Source organism: Diceros bicornis, chromosome 21 (genome assembly GCF_020826845.1).
Source record: "Diceros bicornis minor isolate mBicDic1 chromosome 21, mDicBic1.mat.cur, whole genome shotgun sequence".
Lineage (NCBI taxonomy): Eukaryota > Metazoa > Chordata > Mammalia > Perissodactyla > Rhinocerotidae > Diceros > Diceros bicornis.
The window spans coordinates 24,221,217-24,240,709 of record NC_080760.1 but is presented as its reverse complement, the minus strand read 5'-3'; the positions used below and the strand labels follow the sequence as shown (position 1 = coordinate 24,240,709).

Here is a 19,493-nt window from a genome sequence, read left to right as displayed (position 1 = left end):
TTAAGTTTGTGTGCTCTGCTTTGGTGGCCCAGGGGTTGCAGGTTCGGATCCTGGGCACAAACCCATGCACCACTCATCAAGCCACGCTGTGGTGGCATCCCACATACAAAATAGAGGAGGATGGGCACAGATGTTAGCTCAGGGCCAACCTTCCTCAGCAATAAGAGGAAGATTGACAACAGATGTTAGCTCAGGGCCAATCTTCCTCACAAAAGAAAGAACCTAAAACTGAGTAAGTCAGTAAACATAGCAAAATGCTATATTCGCTCTCAACATTTTACAAGATTAAAACGATAGTTTTCAAAGAAATATTAGTTCTACCTAAACCCAAATAATCTAGAAAATATCTATTTCATTGCTCTCCTCCTATCTAATCTTGACATTTTGATCATACTAGAGTTTGTTTATATGCACCTAATTAGCTCAGTTGGGTGAATGGTTCTAATGAAGCACTAATAATAAAAATAATATTAATAATCAAGTTTGAATCCCAAAAGTCAGTTGACTCGGCAACGCTTAAAACAGCTGTACTAAAACCTTCCCGATCATCCAGGCTAACCGAAGTCTCTGTTATTAATCACACAGCATCTTCATGTCTCCTTCATAGCATATGGAACAGTTTCCAGTTTCTATCTTTTTTTAATCTTGTTCACTAAACCATAACTTACAAAACATCGTGCTTGCTTTGTTTCACAATGCCTCCTCAGCATCTAATCAAAGGGCCTGACACATGGCAAGTATCCAATTTGAATGAACTAATGTTCTGAAGCAACAACTTAACTGTATCTAGAACTATCATAATTCTTATAAATTGTCATTAATTTTCCATACAGAAAAGTAGACCAAGGATTACTGCTCATCCATTACAATGCTAGGGGAAAAAAAACACACATATATATATCCTACTTTTCTATCCTAAATATTTAAGGAACTCTTAAAAACTGAGGAGGAAAAAAAGATGGAAACTCAGGAAAATAAGCAAAGATATGATCAGACAATTCAATGTTCAATCTAACTCATAATTAGAGAAATGAAAATTTAAACTACACTGAGATACCATCTTACCTATCAGATTGGTAAAAATTCAAAAGCTTGACTACATATTATTTGGCTGTAGAAAAAGAGGCATTCTTCCACATTCATGGTGGGAATGCAAAATGGTACAATTCTTATGGAAAGGAATATTATTTTGCTTATCACTATATCTAATTTTTCTCCACTGAATAGCATATATTTAAATTTGATTTTCTTATAATAAAACATTAAAAGTATTTTAAAATAAAGTTTTAAATAGCAATTTAGTTCTGCTATTTCATAAACAGCAGAGGGAGCCAAAACCACTTTCCTCATTTTGCAATTTAAATTTCTTAAGCAATGCAAAAATACAATTAAGGACTACTTTTAACTAATAAAATGCATCCCTCCTTAATTGATTTCAGGAATAACCATTAGTCTACACTTACTTTGCCTAAAAGTAGTTTTTCAATCTGTGTTTCATAATACCCCAAGAGTTCATTAAACATTTAATCACAATGAAGTTTGCAACTGCTCTATCATTTTTAAGAGTTCACCATGGAGTGAAGAGTAGAGCAAGAAAACTAATATATCAGCTTTCCACAGTTGAAAGTTTGAAATAAACTGAAAACATTCACTTGAATAACTTAAAATTATAAAATATTTTGTAATACTTTTATCTATTATAGAAATAGTTCTAAATTTTAATAACCAATATTAAAACATTTATTCATAAATATAAGTACCAGAGCACAATGAAATAACTGACCATTCTATCACTATGAAAATACAATCACATAACCACAATATGTGAGAGTTGAAAGTGATCACAGTTGTTACCTAGTCCAGTCTCTTACTAACCTTATAATACCTTTTTAAAGACAGTTGCCAGCAAATATGAATCTAGATTGGGAGTACAAAGAGGAGAGGTCCTATTCTTATTCCTCCTAAAAGTCATTACAGTTTAGAAATATATAGATATTTGTGATTTATTTAATAATCAAAATAATAGTTAACATTTATCAAGCACCTAGTATATGCCAGGCACTGTTCTAAGTACTTCATATTTATTACCTTACCTAACTCATCAACGGTATAAAGCAACTATCCTTATTATTTCCATTTTACAATGGAGGAAACTAAGGCACATTTCTGCTTATCACAACTGGGGGAGTCTTACTGGCATCTAGTGGGTATATAGCCCATGGATGCTGCTAAACATCATGTGCTAAACAACGCACATGACAGTTCCCCCATAACAATGAATTATCTGTTCCAAAACGTCAACACTGATGTGGTTGAGAAAACCTGCTATATACTTACCACCTAATATTATGCCTGGCATATAGTTAGGTGTTCAATAAATATTTGATAGATAAATGACTATATAAGACTTTCCCTGAGATACAATTATCTTGGTATAGTGAAAAGAGCAAGAGAGTTAGATTTTACTCCATCATTACCAGAAGTAGAAACTTAATATATGCAATCTAAAGCAATAAATTCCCATTTAAACTGAGACCTACAAGTTTTGATACTTTGTGTTTTAATAATTCAGTCCAAAATATTATATGATTCTACTCTAATTTCTTCTTTTGTGATTTAGAGAATATTGCTTAATTTGCCAACCTATGACAATTTTTAACATTTATCTTTTGGTTACTGATTTCTAGCTTAATTGCACTGTGGTGAAAGAAAACACTCTAAAGTAAAGTTCAAACTTTTGAAATTTGTTTAAACTTGCTTTATGATCATATGTAAACTTAGTAAATGCTCCATAAGTGCTTGAAAAGAATGTATTCTGTACTATAGGGAAGTGTTATATGCGTGTCTGTGTGCATGTGTGTGTATGCATACATGCACACAAATCTGTCTCCACATCCATCATCTTCAAATCTTCTATATCCAAGTTGGTTTGCTTTTGTATGCTTATTCTGTAAATTACTCATAGAGGTTGTTAAAATCCCCCACTATGATTGTGGGTTATTTGGTTCCTTATAAGTCTCTCTACTTTGCTTTCTACCTTTTGAGACCATATTAGGTTCATACAAATTAAGAATTGTTACATCTTCCTGGTAAGTTGAATCTTTCCCCAGAACACTTTTTCCCTTGAAGTCTGCTCTGTCTGATATTAATATAATTATACTAACTTTCTTTCCACTAGTGCTTGCTTTTTCTTTCTACATACTTTCAATCTTTATCCGTCTGCGTTAGATGCGTCTCTAAAGTAGGACCTTTTTACTTGCCTATTTGTGCTATTTTTTATTTGTTTGCCTGTTCTGTCATTCTCCTTTCTTGCCTTCTTTTGGAGTGAGTATTATTTATTAATTTTCTGTTTTCTCTCATTAATTTGGAAGTTATACATTCTTTAATGATTCTGTTAGTGGTCATCTCAGAAATGACAGCCTGAATTACTGATTTATCAAAGTCTAATATTAACTAGCACTTTTATCCTCTTCCTTGACAAGTAAAGATGTTTAAAACTTCCAAGACTTACATGCAATTGTACATACTTTAATTACATATATGTGTATAAAAATACTATAAGATATTATTATTGTTCTAGACAGTAAACATTCATTTAGTTTTATCCTCATATTTACCATTTTTATTCTATCTCTGGGTAATTCCACAGGGAATAGAATTCTAGGTTGGCAGGTATTTTCCCCTGCCTTTTAATTTCCACTGTTTCTGTTGGGAAATCAACTGTCAACCTTATTGCTACATCGCTGACTAGTTGTTCTGATTGTTTTTAAGATTTTTCACCTTTGGTGGGATCTATATTGATTCCATTAAGAGTGTGTAGGGATGCTTGAATCTGTGAATTAAGTATTTCCTCAGTTTGCAAGTTTTCATTCATTCTTTTTTTTTTTGTGAGGAAGATCAGCCCTGAGCTAACATCCATGTCAATCCTCCTCTTTTTGCTGAGGAAGACCGGCCCTGAGCTAACATCTATTGCCAATCCTCCTCCTTCTTTTTCCTCCAAAGCCGCAGTAGATAGTTGCATGTCATAGTTGCACATCCTTCTAGTTGCTGTACGTGGGATGCCGCCTCAGCATGGCCGGAGAAGCAGTGTGTTAGTGCGCGCCCGGCATCCGAACCCAGGCCGCCAGTGGCGGAGCGCGTGCACTTAACCGCTAAGCCACGGGGCCGGCCCCCTCATTCATTCTTTATTAAATAATATTTCTGCCCCATTCTCTATCTCTCCTCTCCTTTGGGACTCAAATATACCTACATTAGAACTTCTCATAGTATCTTGTATTAAGCTTACCCTCCTATATTTTCCATTCTTTTGTCCCTCTCTCTTTATTCTGGATATTTTCTTCTGACCTATCTTTCAACTCACTAATTCTTTCTTCTGTGGTGGCTAATTTGCTGTTAAATCCATCCACAAAGGTCCTAATTTGGAGGATTACATTTATTAGTTCTAGAATATCCATTTTTCTTTTTTATGGTATCCTTCTACAAAATTCTCAACACATCTACTTTAAGTCTGATAACTACAATATTCAGAGTGCCTGTGGATCTGTTTCCATTCTCTATTGTTTCTGATGTCTTGTCATGTGTCTTATTATATTCTGTGTGCTGGATACTAAATTTGCAAAATTATCTGTAGACAGAATTTGACACATAGAAAGTTGTATTTCTCCAGAAAGGATTAATATTTGCTTCTGCCAAACACCTGAGGACACTAGCAATACCAGATATTGTTAATGAAGTTATAGGAATGACGATTTGAAGCTGAACTATCACCCCACGAGAGCCTAGCTACTTCAGTTTTTCTGTATCCTAAGGTACAGCATTTTGCAGTCCTAAGTGAGAAGAGTTCACCCCTGTCCTGTGGTGGGTCTTGTACTCTGTCCCTGCCCCCTTATAGTCATAATTGTCAAAAGCACCTTTTAATCTCTCAGTTGCTGCTTCTGGAATCAACACATCCCCCAGGGAAAAAGCAATCCTAAATTGGAGCTGTTCTTCCTTGGGCCTCTGTGCTCACTCAGATCCTAATCTAGTCATATCAGTTAGCTTTCTGATACCCTCAACAGAATTCATTTTATTTTGTTTTGGCCCAGCTTTTTAAATTGTTCTCAGCAGAATAGTTTGAATTACCTAGGTTGCTATTATCAGACTCAGAAGTCCTAAAAGATTTTTAAGCAGAGAATTGGCAAAGCAGTATCAAAACTTCAAAGCTCACTTTGGTAATAGAATGGGAAAGGCAAACTGGAGGAAGAAAGCAAGCCTGGAAACCAACAACGAAAATAGTATGAGATCCACTTTTAGCATACTAAAAGACCCTATTATAGCTGAATACTATAATTTTGACAGTCACTACTGATAAGTTTCATGACTTACAATTAGTGAGCTGGGAGTCAATATTTTCAAGACAATAATATAGATTTTAAAACTTTAAAAGCATCTGCTAAACTAAAAAAGATGCTGATAACAGCTTTTCTAATTAACTGATTTCCTCAGTATAGGAAAAAATGCCTGTATTTTCAACTTTTCACTTACTATTGACTCCTCATCCATAATCAAACGAAAAATAAACCAAAAAATCCCTCAATTTTTATTCAACTTGGTAAGTATCCTCCTCTAGATACCATCCTATCTTTCTACTTCTTTTCATAGTTGAACTTTTGGAAATAAGAGTCTACCTTCACTGTCTTTACTCCATCACCTCCTACTGATTCCACAATGCACTGCAATGGCTTCTCTCTTCCCAGTTCACTAAGCCTGCTTTGGCAAAGGAGAATAAACTAAGTGGCAAATTTGATGGGCTTTTTCAATTTTATTTTATTTGATCTTTGTGAAGCATCCAACCAATTCCTTCTCAATGTTCACCTTTCTCTTTATTTGGTAACATCTCACACTCCTACTGGTCTCCTACCCATTAGTTCTTCCCCTTTAGTGCTCCTTTCTGCTATCTAGTCAAGGAAATTTTTGGTGGCCTGCTTCAAAGTAAAAAGGTTCATGATATGAAGTGCTATAGAGCCCTGCTGCTTAAATTTGTGTTCCAAGGATCAGTAGCACTGGCATCACCTGGGAGCTTATCATGAATGCAGAATCTCAGGCTTCACTCCAGAACTACTGATTCATGACTGATTTGTATGCACAATAAATTTGAGAAGCACTGTTAATAGTGCTTTTGAAAGGATCAAACTTGCAGACTGAATAACTGACAGAAGAAATTCTTTCATATACAACTCCCTACTCATGACAATAAACTAGCAATTTTCAAATCTTTGTCAAACTAATATAATTGTTTTCTAAAGCAATCACTGTAATAGACTACATTATTATTACTAAGTATCCTGTATTCTTCGGTGGGGAGGAATAAAAAACAATCTGTACTATCCCAATGATGTCAGACATGGCCTTGTGACTTGCTCTGCCCAATGAAATATGAACAGAACTGATGAGTCTTCCAGGTAGAAGTGTTAACACCCAATGCCGTACTTACGAGCTCTCTTTTCTCTCTATCTCAAGACCAGGGCTGTTCTATATAGTGGTTGCTCCATCAACATGGATCCTAGAGGAAAGATGTAATTCCTAAAAGAGTATTACACAAACTCACATGTGTGCACACAAATCTGGTCATTCTCATTTCTACTCCCTGGTTAAATTACAGTGCTTTGAAAATAAAAGAATTCTCCAGGAATTCAGGCATAAAAAGCAAATCACCTATATAATAGGGAAAAAAGAAAATAGTCTAGCTTGCTTAAGGCTTCTTTCCTGAAACATTATTCAATGCCACAAGACTGAAATTATGCCAACTGTATCTAAATAAAAGCTCCAGGAAAGAGGGGGACATGCCAAAAGGACTAGTGGGGAATACCGAACAATAAAAGTTATAAAAATGTAGCTGAAAAATTGTGAATGTTGTAAGTATGGAAAATGTAAAAATAATATAATGAGTAAATATTAGAAGGTGAGGAGAAGAAACATGGGAGATGAAACTGCTAATGTCATCTCAAAGAGTTAAATATATCCCACCTAAACTAAAGCAAGAATGTAACAATAATATCAACCTCTTAATATTTCTTAAGAATCTGCTTAACTTTAGACACACTTTTTAGGGAAATACTTTCATATTGCAAACAAATATTATCTTTCAGTCACTTGTTCCTTCTAACCATCCATCCATTCTTCTATTTGTGTATATATATGAAGAGATTAGATCTTGACAATAACGCCTACCCTAATATTAATGATGTCTCTGGATGGTTGGATTGGAGGTGGCTTTTAAATTTTAATCTTTGCAATGTATGACTTCTTCATAATTAGCATGCACCAGTTTTACAAAAAAAAATAAATAAATAAAAATTTTGTCTTATAAAAGACTGGAAGCAAATATACCAAGATTCTATCTTTAGCATTTCTCTCTCAAGCATTTAAATACGCCTTCTTTTCAGGAACTTTTCATAGTCAGCTCAGTTTTCTTTTTTTTTTTGGTGAGGAGGACTAGACCTGAGCTAACATCCAATGCCAATCCTCCCCTTTTTTTCTTGAGGAAGATTGGCCCTGAGCTAACATCCACGCCCACCTTCCTCCACTTTATATGGGATGCCGTCACAGCACGGCCTAACAAGCAGTGCATCAGTGCGTGCCGGGGATCTGAATCCTAGAACCCCGGGCCGCCGCAGCGGAGTGCGCGCATTTAACCGCTTGCGCCACCAGGCCGGCCCCATCAGCTCAGTTTTCTTAAGGTCTCAATCCTATCCAGAGGTTGGCATACAATTTAAACTTGCATCTCTTTTCTTAACCTAAATCATAAAACAGGGGCATGCCCAAAGCACTTGTGAAGTTAAAAATAAATAAATAAATAAACCGCTAAACTCATCAAGACTCAGTGATTTGATTGATTGAGAGAAACATTATTAAGCAAAATACTCAGTGGTTTTTAACCCTACCTACACATCAGAATCACCTGAGGAACTTAAAACTGGTTGAACTTCAAGATTTGGATTTATGATATACTCTGAATATTGTCAAATCTTAGAGATCTGATGCTTAGAGCAGGGCTTCCGCATCAGAATTTTTAAAAATCTACCCAGGAAATTCTGATGTGCAGCCACTGGTGAGACCCATTGATCTAGAACAATGCTGTTCAATGAAACTTTCTGCAATAATAGAGATGCTTTATATCTGCATTGTCTAATATGGTAGCCACTAGCCTTGTGGCTTTTGAGTACTTGAAATGTGAGCAGTGAGACTGAAAATTGAATTTTTAATTTCACTTAAATTAATTTAAACAAATTAATTTAAATTAATGCCTAGTTGCTACCATATTGGACAATGCAAATATAGAATCTAGAATCCAGATTCCTCAATTCAGTTCCTCACTAGTCACATTTCAAGTGTTCAATAGCCACATTTGCCTTAGCGGCTACCATACTACACAACCCCAGAAATACGGAACACTTCCATTACTGCAGAAAATTCTATTGAGTAGCACTGCTCTAGAAAATCTAAAATCTAGAGTCTTGACTGTATGATCTAAAATCTATAGTTTATAATCTAGCACCTACCCCTCAGTTAAGACACACCATGAGATAACTGCATATTTGGATTAATTGCTTTGGCCCTGCACAGAACTGCTTTCACTAACCTGCATTTTGTTGTTACACCATTGAACTACATTAAAGTGCGGTGTTAAAAAAATCGCTTTTTGAAATTAGAATCTGTATTTACTATAAAGACAGTAAGGACACTTTTTGCTATATTACAGTTCCATGAGACTTTCTCCTTTTTATTCTCACTATCAGGAATAGTTGTGTTCTTCTTGCCTGCCTAAGCAACAGGTTTATCTTTATCTTAGAACACTGTGACTTATGTCTGATCACATTTCTCTTTTCTCACTGATTGCTAGAAAACAAAGGCAAATTTTTGGCCTTTCTCTAACACGTGAATTTGACCTTAAATCACGCCCCTTTTTTGTACTACTACCATTCATTCATTCAACAAAATGTATCAAGAGTCTCTTAATGTAAGTTTGCTGGTGGCCATGAAAGGAGGCTTTATACACAGAAAAAACTATTTGCAGTTACTTTACCTTTTAATTAATGTTTGAGTCATTGAAGTACAAATATAAAAACCTAGTTTTCCCTTAAGCCTTCAACTATAAAATATATTCTATTTATAAATCTAGTAAATTTCACACATTTTCTAAGGTGCTTTTGATAGTTGATCAACTCATACGGAAAACAAACCAAATAACCTTAAATAATTCTATTTATGAACTTGGGTAGTTAAATTCTCTCACATACACTAAACTGCATTTATAAATTTACTAAATTCTTATTTTAAGCACTTTAATTGCCTCTAACAAGTAAACCTTTCTAAGAGCTTAACTCTAGTAAATACATTATAATAAATTTTTAAATATGAGTGTTAAGTCTCTTAAACATTCCAATAGTTTCTAAATTTAGCCAAATACTTTCACCTTTGAACTTAAAATCAAGTGAAAAAACAAATTACACAAGTATTCATTTTAAATTAGATTCACAACACTAATTTGTATGTACTCTAGTAGGTCTAATTCTCTGAAATATATCAAATATTTTAAAGATCAAATACATTGATTATTCCTAAACTTAATATAAAAATATTAAAGCTAAGCATTTAATAAATTTCATCACTTCTATATACTTCTAAGACTTACCCACTAAGGAAAGTAGTGATTCTCAAAGTGTGGTACCCAGACAAGCAGCATCAGCATTACTTGGGAAATTGTTAGAAATGCAAATTATGGGACCCAACCTAGAAGTACTGAATCAGAAACTCTGAGCGAGGGGTCCAATATTTTTGTTTTAACAAGACTTTCAGGTGATCCTGAGGCACACTCAAGTTTGAGAATCATTGCTTTATTGTAATCTCAACTACTCAGAGGCAGTTTTGTCCTAAAAGAGATAATACAAAAGACTTGAGTTCAGCTATCCTATAAGATGAGCAGGAATTCTTAAATAGGCAAATCTACCTCATGCTTGAGAACCACTGGACTAAGGAAACAATCTTATGAACTCAAACTTAGTTGAAGTCACCATCAGAACAGACTGAGGTTGTTTATGAAGAAGAGATTCTTCTCCCCCTCCTACCTCAGGAAATGAGACTAAGACTGCAGACATCTAGGGTTATCTTCCTCCGTCACTGACCAACCAACGCCGTGAGCTGTTTTCTTAATAGTTACTGTGTCATTTGGTACTTCAAATCCTTTAGAGGCACTTGGTCTTTCCTGATAGACTACTTTGAAGATAAACTGCTATCTAACTCTTCCAGATAATCTGCATCTGCAATTTCCAACCTAAAATAGATATATCTAACTTTTCTAACCCCTTCATTGGATTTTGTATTTGCAGCTCAGTCATTTTAATAACTTCATAATTCTAAAGAAATTTCAATGACAATTCATCCTATCTTTTACCTAATTTAACTTGTTTTAACTTTAACATCATACATGATAGAATTCTGCATTTTTCTCACATTTTTTTTTTCCTGTCTGACAGGCCATACCTCTTATAAATATGAAGGTAGAACTCAAATGGATTCTATATCCCTTATTTCTTTGTCTGGCTCAGTTTCTTCATCAGCAAAATGGGATAATAATACTACCTATCTTATAGAGTTATTATTAGGAGTAAACAAAAATATTTGCTAGTGCCTGCCCCACAGAAAATGTTCTTAGTAGCTATTATTCTTGTTGTCATTTTCCACTGAAAGATACTGTTTTAATTGCTAAAAGTAAATGACAAGAAAATTTAAATAAGACTGAGATGTGTTTAAAGTGTACTGTCACCAAGTGAGAAAACAGAGTTGACATAACGGGGCAGTTTATGATAAAAACTTATACTATAGTAAGTTGAGACTCTAAACTTGTTAAATCTATTTATTTACACTTATTTATTACCATATGATCTAGTAAATACTTTTAAAGGCTATGGTCATGCCCCCAAACAAGAGCTAAACAAAAGGTCCAAAAAAATTGTTTGAATCAAATCATAATTTACTCTTAAGCAGGAAAAAGAATTCTATCATAAGATGTTTTCTTTGTAATTGTTATTAACTAGAGCAATGGTGTCACAAGCTCCTTAATGTGCCTAAGTCCTAATTATGGTTTTCCTGAGGGGACTATAAATGTTGGAATCAGCGAACATCAAAAGCTGGTAAGAGCAAAAGCAGCTACTTTGGAGAGAAGTAAAGGCATCAGTAAACTAACAGTGAAGTAAGTGATTTGTTTATAAAAAGAATAAAATCAGAAACATTTGACCAAAGTTTTATGTGGTTCATCCTTAATCTGTCAATGGTAAAACTATATTATCAACATCATTACTGAACATGAAATGGTGAGTGGCAAGATCACTAACAAATGGGGTCCTGGAGTGCAGCCAATGTACAAGTGCGGTAGTGTGTGCACAGAAATACTGCTACAATACGTAGGACATTTTAAAGAACCAAAAGAAGGGTGACAGGAAACTTAAACAGCTGTAATAAAAATCTGAAATAAGGGTAATCACAAGCAGAAAGGGCAGAAGAAATCCTTTAAACAGACTGACAGATATACACTCTGAAGGACACAAATGCAAAGAAAAATCTTATAGTCAAAACCCATCTAGTAAGCAGCTGCAAAGAATAGAGTTCTCATTTTAAGCAAAATCTAGGTAGAAATTAATCAAGAACCATTTATTTTTTACCTGTATATATACATGTTGCTTCTCAAAGGAATCAATTTAGGAACCTATGCTTATTCTAAGAATGGCAGGGGGTGACCAAATTATTGCTGGGGCACTTACTTCTTGAATTACCTTCAGAACTCTGTAAGCATAACTTCTTAGACCTAGGTTTTTACCCCCAAATGCTATTTTCTCGCTTATCACCCATTATTTTCACTAGTTCTGTTGCAAACAGAAAAGAGCTCTAGAATTGAGAAGCTTTGGCATCATTTCATCAACCTCATTTACAGACAAGAAAATACAGGCCCAAAGAGATTAAGTAACTTGTATAAGTTCTTTCAGCCAGTTAATGTGAGGATGTACCTGCCCACATGACTGTGGTCGTAAGTGTGACATCACAAAGCCTCTCTAACTTGTGTCAGAGACTTGGGGGCACCATGAATACTAAAGAATGTGCCATGAATTCACAAGGTAGCTTCAGTAAAAGAGGTATTTGTATAGTATTTTGAAGCTGCAACTCTGAAGGAGAGTGTCAGATATAGCAGTGGCTCAATAAATGTTTTTGAATAAATGAATTAGATGTATATGTTTGGGCATGTTTATTAAAATATTGATCATAGTCCTTCCTAGTTAAGTTACACCACATATTTCTGAATTCTCCATCTATCTAGAGGCTGGTCACATATCAACTGTTTTCAATTAGGCAACTGAAGACTCATAAAAAAAAAATCCTTTTTTCCAACAACACTTTAAAGTTCCAGTACTCATCCCTGGTCCCACATTTAAGAAGACTGAGCATCTGGTTAATGCCTTTCAAAGCAGAAACAAAGTATCTCTCTTTTTCATTTTCTAGTTCCATAACAGGAATTCTAAAGACAAGATATTTTAGGTAAAGCAGAAAAATTATTAAAAGGCCCCATGTTAAATTAGATTTTAATATTCAAGTTTCTTCAAAGCTTCAATTACACACACTGATCAATAGATGTCCCTACTGTTTCACTGCTTTAAAACGAATGGCAGGATGTGAGATTATGGATAGATTTTAGATTCTTCGTATTTTTCTTTATTTTCTAAACTAATACTCATAAATTTACTTTCGTAACACCAAAATGCATTACAAGTAACAAAAATAAAATATAAATGATTAGGAGAGGTGCCACTTATTAACTTAGAGGAAGCCAACGACATTGGACAAGTTACCATATGCGTTATAGCAATCAATACCTCTTCAGCAAGCGCTTTTCCATACGATATCAATATCAAGCCACTATGGCTGACTTTTTTTAACGAATGGTACAAAGCCACTAGGATGAAAGAAAACTAACATAACAGTCAGTATACATGGTAACTGAGAAAAAAGTTTATAGGTTCTGCCACCTCAAGACAACATGCAGCCTTTCAAAATACATGATACAAAAATCAACTAGGTTCCAGGGCAACTTAAGTACTTTCTTTTCCAAAGTAGTACTAAGCGCTGAAGTGAAGCCTAACAGTTGGCAAGTGTCTAATGAAAACATTGACCCAAACCCAAAACAAACCAGGCACGGCGTTCTCAATGATCCCAAAGGCGAAAAACACGGGCGTCATAACTGGTCCAATATTCGCCTCCCAGGGGCAGGGAAAAGCGAAGGGATCATACCCTTGAAATACTTGGTCGATAAAGAAAGTCGAGTCGAGGGGCGAAAGCAGGAAGAGCAGAGCAGGAAGCGCTCCGACGCAGCCAGCAGTCTTCCGTCCCCAGAGCAGAGGCGTCCCGCCCGCCTCCCCCGCGCCCCGCGCCGCCCCGGCCCCGGCACACCTGCCAACGCCCGGCCGCGCGCCCCCCGCCCGCCCCGCGCCCGCCGGGCCGCGCACCCCGCCCAGCGCAGGACCGCCGCCTCCCCCCAGCCCTCAGCCCGGTCGGCCGCGCGGGACGCGAAGGAAGGCTGGGCTCACCGGGTCCCTCCGGGCTGGACGGCGCCGGGGGCCGGCGAGGCGGGGCCCCGCACCCGGGGTCCCCCTGGGCGGGCTCCCTCAGGTAATCCTCGAAGCGCACCTGCCGGGCTTCGCCGCCACCCCCGAAGCCCCACAGGCGGTTGGCCGTGCCCCGCAGAAGGCGCCCGCTCTTTCCCGTGAACGTGGTCAGGTAGTCCATGCTGCGGCGGGGCAGGCCGCGGGGCAGGGCCCGAGGAGGCCGACGGTTTCCGCGGCGGCGGCCACTCGGTGGGCGCCCGCCAGCCCGCGCGGCCGGCCGTCAGACCCTCCACGGGGGCGGTGGCTCCGCGCCTCTCACGGGAGGCGGGGAGAGGGAGGGGGCGTCCCTAGCTTGGTCCGGGGGCGGACCATCGGGAAACTACGAGTTGGGGGAGCAGAAGCTGGACAAGTTTTGAAAAGTTTTTCTTGTTGCTTCCAGACGCCAACTCAGGCAAAACTTAGCTTGGAAAGTAGCTGCATTCTTCCTGGAACAGAAGCAGGGTCGAAAAGCTGGCGACTTTTGAGGAAATCGGAGCGGCCCTATCGGCTACCCACCCCCCAAGCCCCGCTCCAGTGGAGCAGGCCTGCCCCGCCCTGCCCCGCCCCTCCCGGGCCCGACTGGACTTTCAAGACTGCTGGGGAAAGGGCAGGAGGTCGGCCTCCCCAGCCCGAAGGCTGAGCCGGGGCTAAAAGTGGCACAAGGGAGGCTTTGCTGGAGTTGCATAGAGTTTGGGTGCCTAGGAGGGCAGTGTCAAAAAGTTTGCGTGTGTATGTGTGTGCGCGCGCGCGTGTTAGGGAAGAGTACAATCCACATGAAACTTTTGCAGCTTGTAATTTTGGGGGGCGAGTGGGGAGGTGGGGGAGGAAGAAAGGAAGGTTAGTTTTAAGGTAAAAATGCAGTCATAGTTAAAATAAAACCAACACAGATAAAATACTTCTTAGGAAGCATTATGAGACCATCTTCGTAAAATAAAGCATTAATAGTCACGTTTTAAGTTCGTTGTGGCATTACTAGCTGCTGTTAGAGTTTGACGTTCCACGAATCTGTTCCGTAAGGCAAGGTAATGAAGGGCTTTAGCGTGCAGCCTCATGCTCCTTTAGGCCGAGAAAGAGCTATGACTTTTGACAGACATTTACTACCGGATTTCGTTTCCTGTGAGATCTGGTTATTCTCTTGCTTTCGATTCACACCCGTTTATAGTTTTTAGTTTTCCCCACGCATGAAATAAACCCTCTTTCTCGGAGTTACCAATTTATTAATGTATTTGAAGGAAAGGTTTGAATTACTTAGGAAGTTGAAGAGCTAATCATACCAAATAATGGAGTCCGGGAAATCTTTCAGGAACTTAAGCTTTTTGCAAAACCATTAAAGATTTTCCCACGCCCCCCTTTTTTAAATTGTTTGATCTTTTTCCCATCATCACATTTTCAGCTTAAATTCTTACTAGGTTGGACAAACTTCACCATTCTAACATCAGCATCACCTTTATACCTGGTTAAAAATATAGAACATTTGGGCTGTACCCGCAGAGTGTAATTCACAGTGTTTGTGAGAAAGGACCCAGGGATCTGCATATCCAGCATATCCATGTGTTCAGATGTGCTGCTTGGGAGAGCACTGCTCCAGACTTCCTTCTGTACCTCCTGTGGTAAGTGGCTCTTGGTTTTCTGAGATTTCCATTTGATAAGGAAGCATCACCATGCTTAGCACCACTTTTAAGAGAGGCTCAGTAAGCTTTAAACATTGAATTTCAATGACTTAAGTCTAATTCTGATTAACTAAATTGAAAGTCTTTTTCTTAGATATGTTTTACATCTTGAAATTTGCCATTTAGTTTGTGCTAAACATATCAAAATTAGTGTTTGAGTTTTTTATACCTGATTAAATCTGCACTTTTACATCCAACCTTAGCAGGAACTTGTACTCTGCCAGTTCAAATACAGGTTTACAGGCAGTAAACCCATCAATTTTTTCTGATTCTATTTCATGGAAAGCTTGAGCTGCTGGAGAAAAATGTATAAGCTTGATGATTAAGTGCTTTATAAATTTTGATTTAAACTCGGCTAAGCCCTAATGTCTCCACAATCCTTTTACTCATATAATCAGTTTTTTTCATTCTTCACATTTGTTGTCTGAACTGTCACCTTTCCCCTGGAGTTAGTTACCAGATTCATCACTCGAACACGTTACTTTGCCTTCTACATGAACCCAGAAAATCATAGGCCATCAAATATGAACACTCTCACTTTTCTTCCCTTTTTCCTTCAATCTACAGGCTCATCTCCACATTTTGCCTCAGAAGGAAGGAAGTCCTTGTTCCTGTCCATGCCTCTCCTTCTCCAAATTAACTCTTGATCTTAGTCTGGTTTATGTTGTCTATGACTTGCCAGCCTTATTATTCCTCTCTGTTGTATTATTTTTCTCTCTCTCTCCTCTAGTTCCTTCGCTCTTATCCTACCTATATCATCCACATAAATCCCTCCTATCCTTAAAAAAAAAAGTTTCCGTATATACTGTGCCTGCCTCTCCAGCAACTCTTTGCCTCATTTTAAAGATACCTTTCTGACATATGATTTACAAACCATATAATTCACCTGTTTAAAGTATACAATTCAATGGTTGTTAGTTTATTTACACAGTTGTTAAACCATCACCCAAATCTAATTTTTGAACATTTCTGTGACCCCAAAAAGAAACCTCTTACCCATTTGCAGGCACTCCCCATTCCCACCCCCAGGCGTAGGCAACCACTAATCTACTTTCTGTTTCTATGGATTTGCCTTTTACAGGCATTTCATATAAATGGAATCATATAATATCTGGTCTTTGGTATCTGGCCTCTTTCACTTAGTCTAATGTTTCTGAAGCTTATTCATGTTGTAGCATGTATTAGTACTTCATTCCTTTTTATTGCCAAATAATATTCCATTGTATGGCTATGTCACATTTTATTTATCCATTCATCAGTTGATGGACATTTGGATTGTTCCTATTTTTTGGCTATTACTAAATTTGGGTAATGTTGTTATGAACATCTAGTATAAATATTTTTGTGGACATATGTTTTCATTTCCCTTGGTATATACCTAGGAGTGGAATTGCTGGTTCTTTTTATATATATATATAACATAGTGTACGTTTAACATATACAACATGATGATTTGATACTGGTATATATTGTGAAATGATTACCACAATAAGGTTGGTGAACACCTCCATCAACTCACATAATCACTTTTTTTTTTTGTGGTGAGAACATTTAAAATTTACTCTTAGCAACTTTCAAGTATATAATACAGTATTGCTAACTATAGCCACCATGCTGTACATTAGATCCCCAGAACTTATTCATTTTACAATTGTAAGTTTGTACCATTTGAGCAACATCTCATCATTTTCTCCAACCTCTAGGCCTTAGCAACCATTATTCTACTCTCTGTTTCTATAAGTTCAGCTTTTTTAGATTCCACATGTGAGATCATACAGTATTTATCTTTCTTTGTCTGATTTATTTCACTTAGCATAATGCCCTCAAGTTCCATCCATGTTGTTGCAAATGGCAGGATTTCCTTCTTTTTTATGGCTGAATAATATTCCATTGTATATTTATACCACATCCTCTTTATCCATTCATCCAATGCTGGACATTTAGGTTCTTTCCATGTCTCTGCTATTGTGAATAATGTTGCAGTGAACGTAGGGGTGCAGATGCCTCTTTGAGACAGTGATTTCATTTCCTTTGGATATATAGACAGACATGGGATTGCTGGATCATACGGTAGTTCTATTTTTAAATTTGTGAGGAACCTCTGTACTGTGTTCCACAGTGGCTATACCAATTTATATTCTCACCAGCAGTGACAGATTTCCCTTTTGTCCACATCCTCACCAACACTTGTTATCTCTTGTCTTATTGATGGCAGCCATTCTAACAGGTGTGAGGTGATATCTCATTGTGGTTTGATTTGATTTCCCTGATGATTAGTAATGTTGAGCATCTTTTCATGTACCTGTTGGCCATTTGTATGTCTTCTTTGGAAAAATATCTATTTCTAAAATCTCTGCCCATTTTTTTAATTAGATTGTTGTTTTTTTTGCTATTGAGTTTTATAAGTTCCTTATATTTTGGATATTAACCCCTTATCAGATAAATGGTTTGCAAATATTTTCCCCCATTCCTTAGGTTGGCTTTTCATTTTGTTGATTGTTTCTTTTGCTGTGCAAAAGCTTTTTAGTTTGATGTAGTCCCACTGGTATATTTTTGCTTTTGTTGCTTGTGCTTTTGGTGTCATATCCCAAGACCAATGTAAAGGAGATTTTTCCCCATGTTTTCTTCTAGGAATTTTACAGTTTCAGGTCTTTAATCTGGTTTGTGTTAATTTTTGTGTATGGTGTAAGATAGAGGTTCAATTTCATTCTTTTCCATTTGAATATCCAGTTTTCCTGACACCGTTTATTAAAGAGACTATCCGGGCCGGCCCCGTGGCTTAGCGGTTAAGAGCGCGCACTCTGCTACTGGCGGCCTGGGTTCGGATCCCAGGCGTGCACCGAAGCACCGCTTCTCCGGCCATGCTGAGGCTGCGTCCCACATACAGCAACTAGAAGGATGTACAGCTATGACATACAACTATCTACTGGGACTTTGGGGGAAAAAAATAAATTAATTAAAAAAAAATTAAAGAGACTATCCTTTCCCCATTTAATATTCTTGGCTTCCTTGTCAAATATTAGTTGACAATACATGCATGGTTTATTTCTGGACTCTTGACTCTGTTCCATTGGTCTGTGTGTCTGTTTTTATGCCAGTACTATATTGTTTTGATTACTATACTTTATAATGTAGTTTGAAATCAAGAAGTGTGATACATCCAGCTTTGTTCTTCTTTCTTAGGATTGCTTTGACTATTTGGGATCTTTTGCAGTTCTATATGAATTTTAGGATTTTTTTCCTATTTCTGTGAAAAATGCCATTGGAATTTTGATAGGGATTACACTGAATATATAAGAAGACTTTGGGTAGTATGGACATTTTAACAATATTAATTTTTCCAATCCATGAACACAGGATTTCCATTTATTTGTGTCTTTGATTTCTTTCATCAAGATCTTGTAGTTTTTAGAGTAGAGATCTTTCACCTCCTTGGTTAAATTTATTCCTAAGCATTTTATTGTGTTTTGTGCTATTGTAAATGGGGTTGTTTTCTCTATTTCTCTTTCAGATAGTTTATTGTTAGCATACATGAATGCACATGATTTTCTATGTTGATTTGTATCCTGCAACTTGACGAAATTCATTTACTAATAGTACTTTCATGGAGTCTTTAGGATTTTCTATGTATAAGATCATATCATGTGCAAACAGAGACAGTTTTCCTTCTTCCTTTCCAGTTTGGATACCTTTTATTTCTTTGTCTTGCCTAAATGCTCTGGCTGGAATTCCCAGTACTATGTTGAATAGGAATGGTGACAGAGGGCATCCTTGTCTTCTTCCTGAACTTAGAGGAAAAGCTTTCAACCTTCCACTGTTGATTGTGATGTTAGCTGTAGGCTCGACATATATATGGCCTTTACTATGTTGAGCTACATTCCTTCTATACCCAATTTATTGGAGTTTCTGTCATGGAACGATACTGAATTTTGTCAAATGCTTTTTCTGCATCTGTTGAGATGATCATGATTTTTATCTTTCATTCTGTGAATGTGGTGTATAACACTTACTGATTTGCATATGTTGAACTATTCTTGCATCCCAGAGATAAATCCCACGTGATGATGGTATATGATCCTTTTAATGTGCTGTGGAATTCGGTTTGCTAGTATTTTGTTAAGAATTTTTGCTTCTATATTCATCAGAGATATTA

At 37.1% G+C, this 19,493-nt stretch overlaps 1 protein-coding gene across 7 annotated transcripts in view; it reads right to left on the bottom strand.

Annotated features, from left to right (window-relative positions):
- Positions 1 to 19,493, bottom strand: part of OXR1 (oxidation resistance 1) — a 437,591-nt gene that overhangs the window by 69,326 nt on the left and 348,772 nt on the right. For 2 of the 7 annotated variants that reach the window (XM_058564780.1, XM_058564782.1), the window contains exon 1: positions 13,614 to 13,875. The exons of 4 other annotated variants lie outside the window; for them this stretch is intronic. In XM_058564780.1, coding sequence (XP_058420763.1) covers positions 13,614 to 13,812 — 199 coding nt within the window. In that variant the 5' untranslated portion in view covers positions 13,813 to 13,875. Of the gene's footprint in view, positions 1 to 13,613; positions 13,902 to 19,493 lie in introns of those variants that run through there. One more of the 7 variants, XM_058564783.1, reaches the window with a different exon arrangement.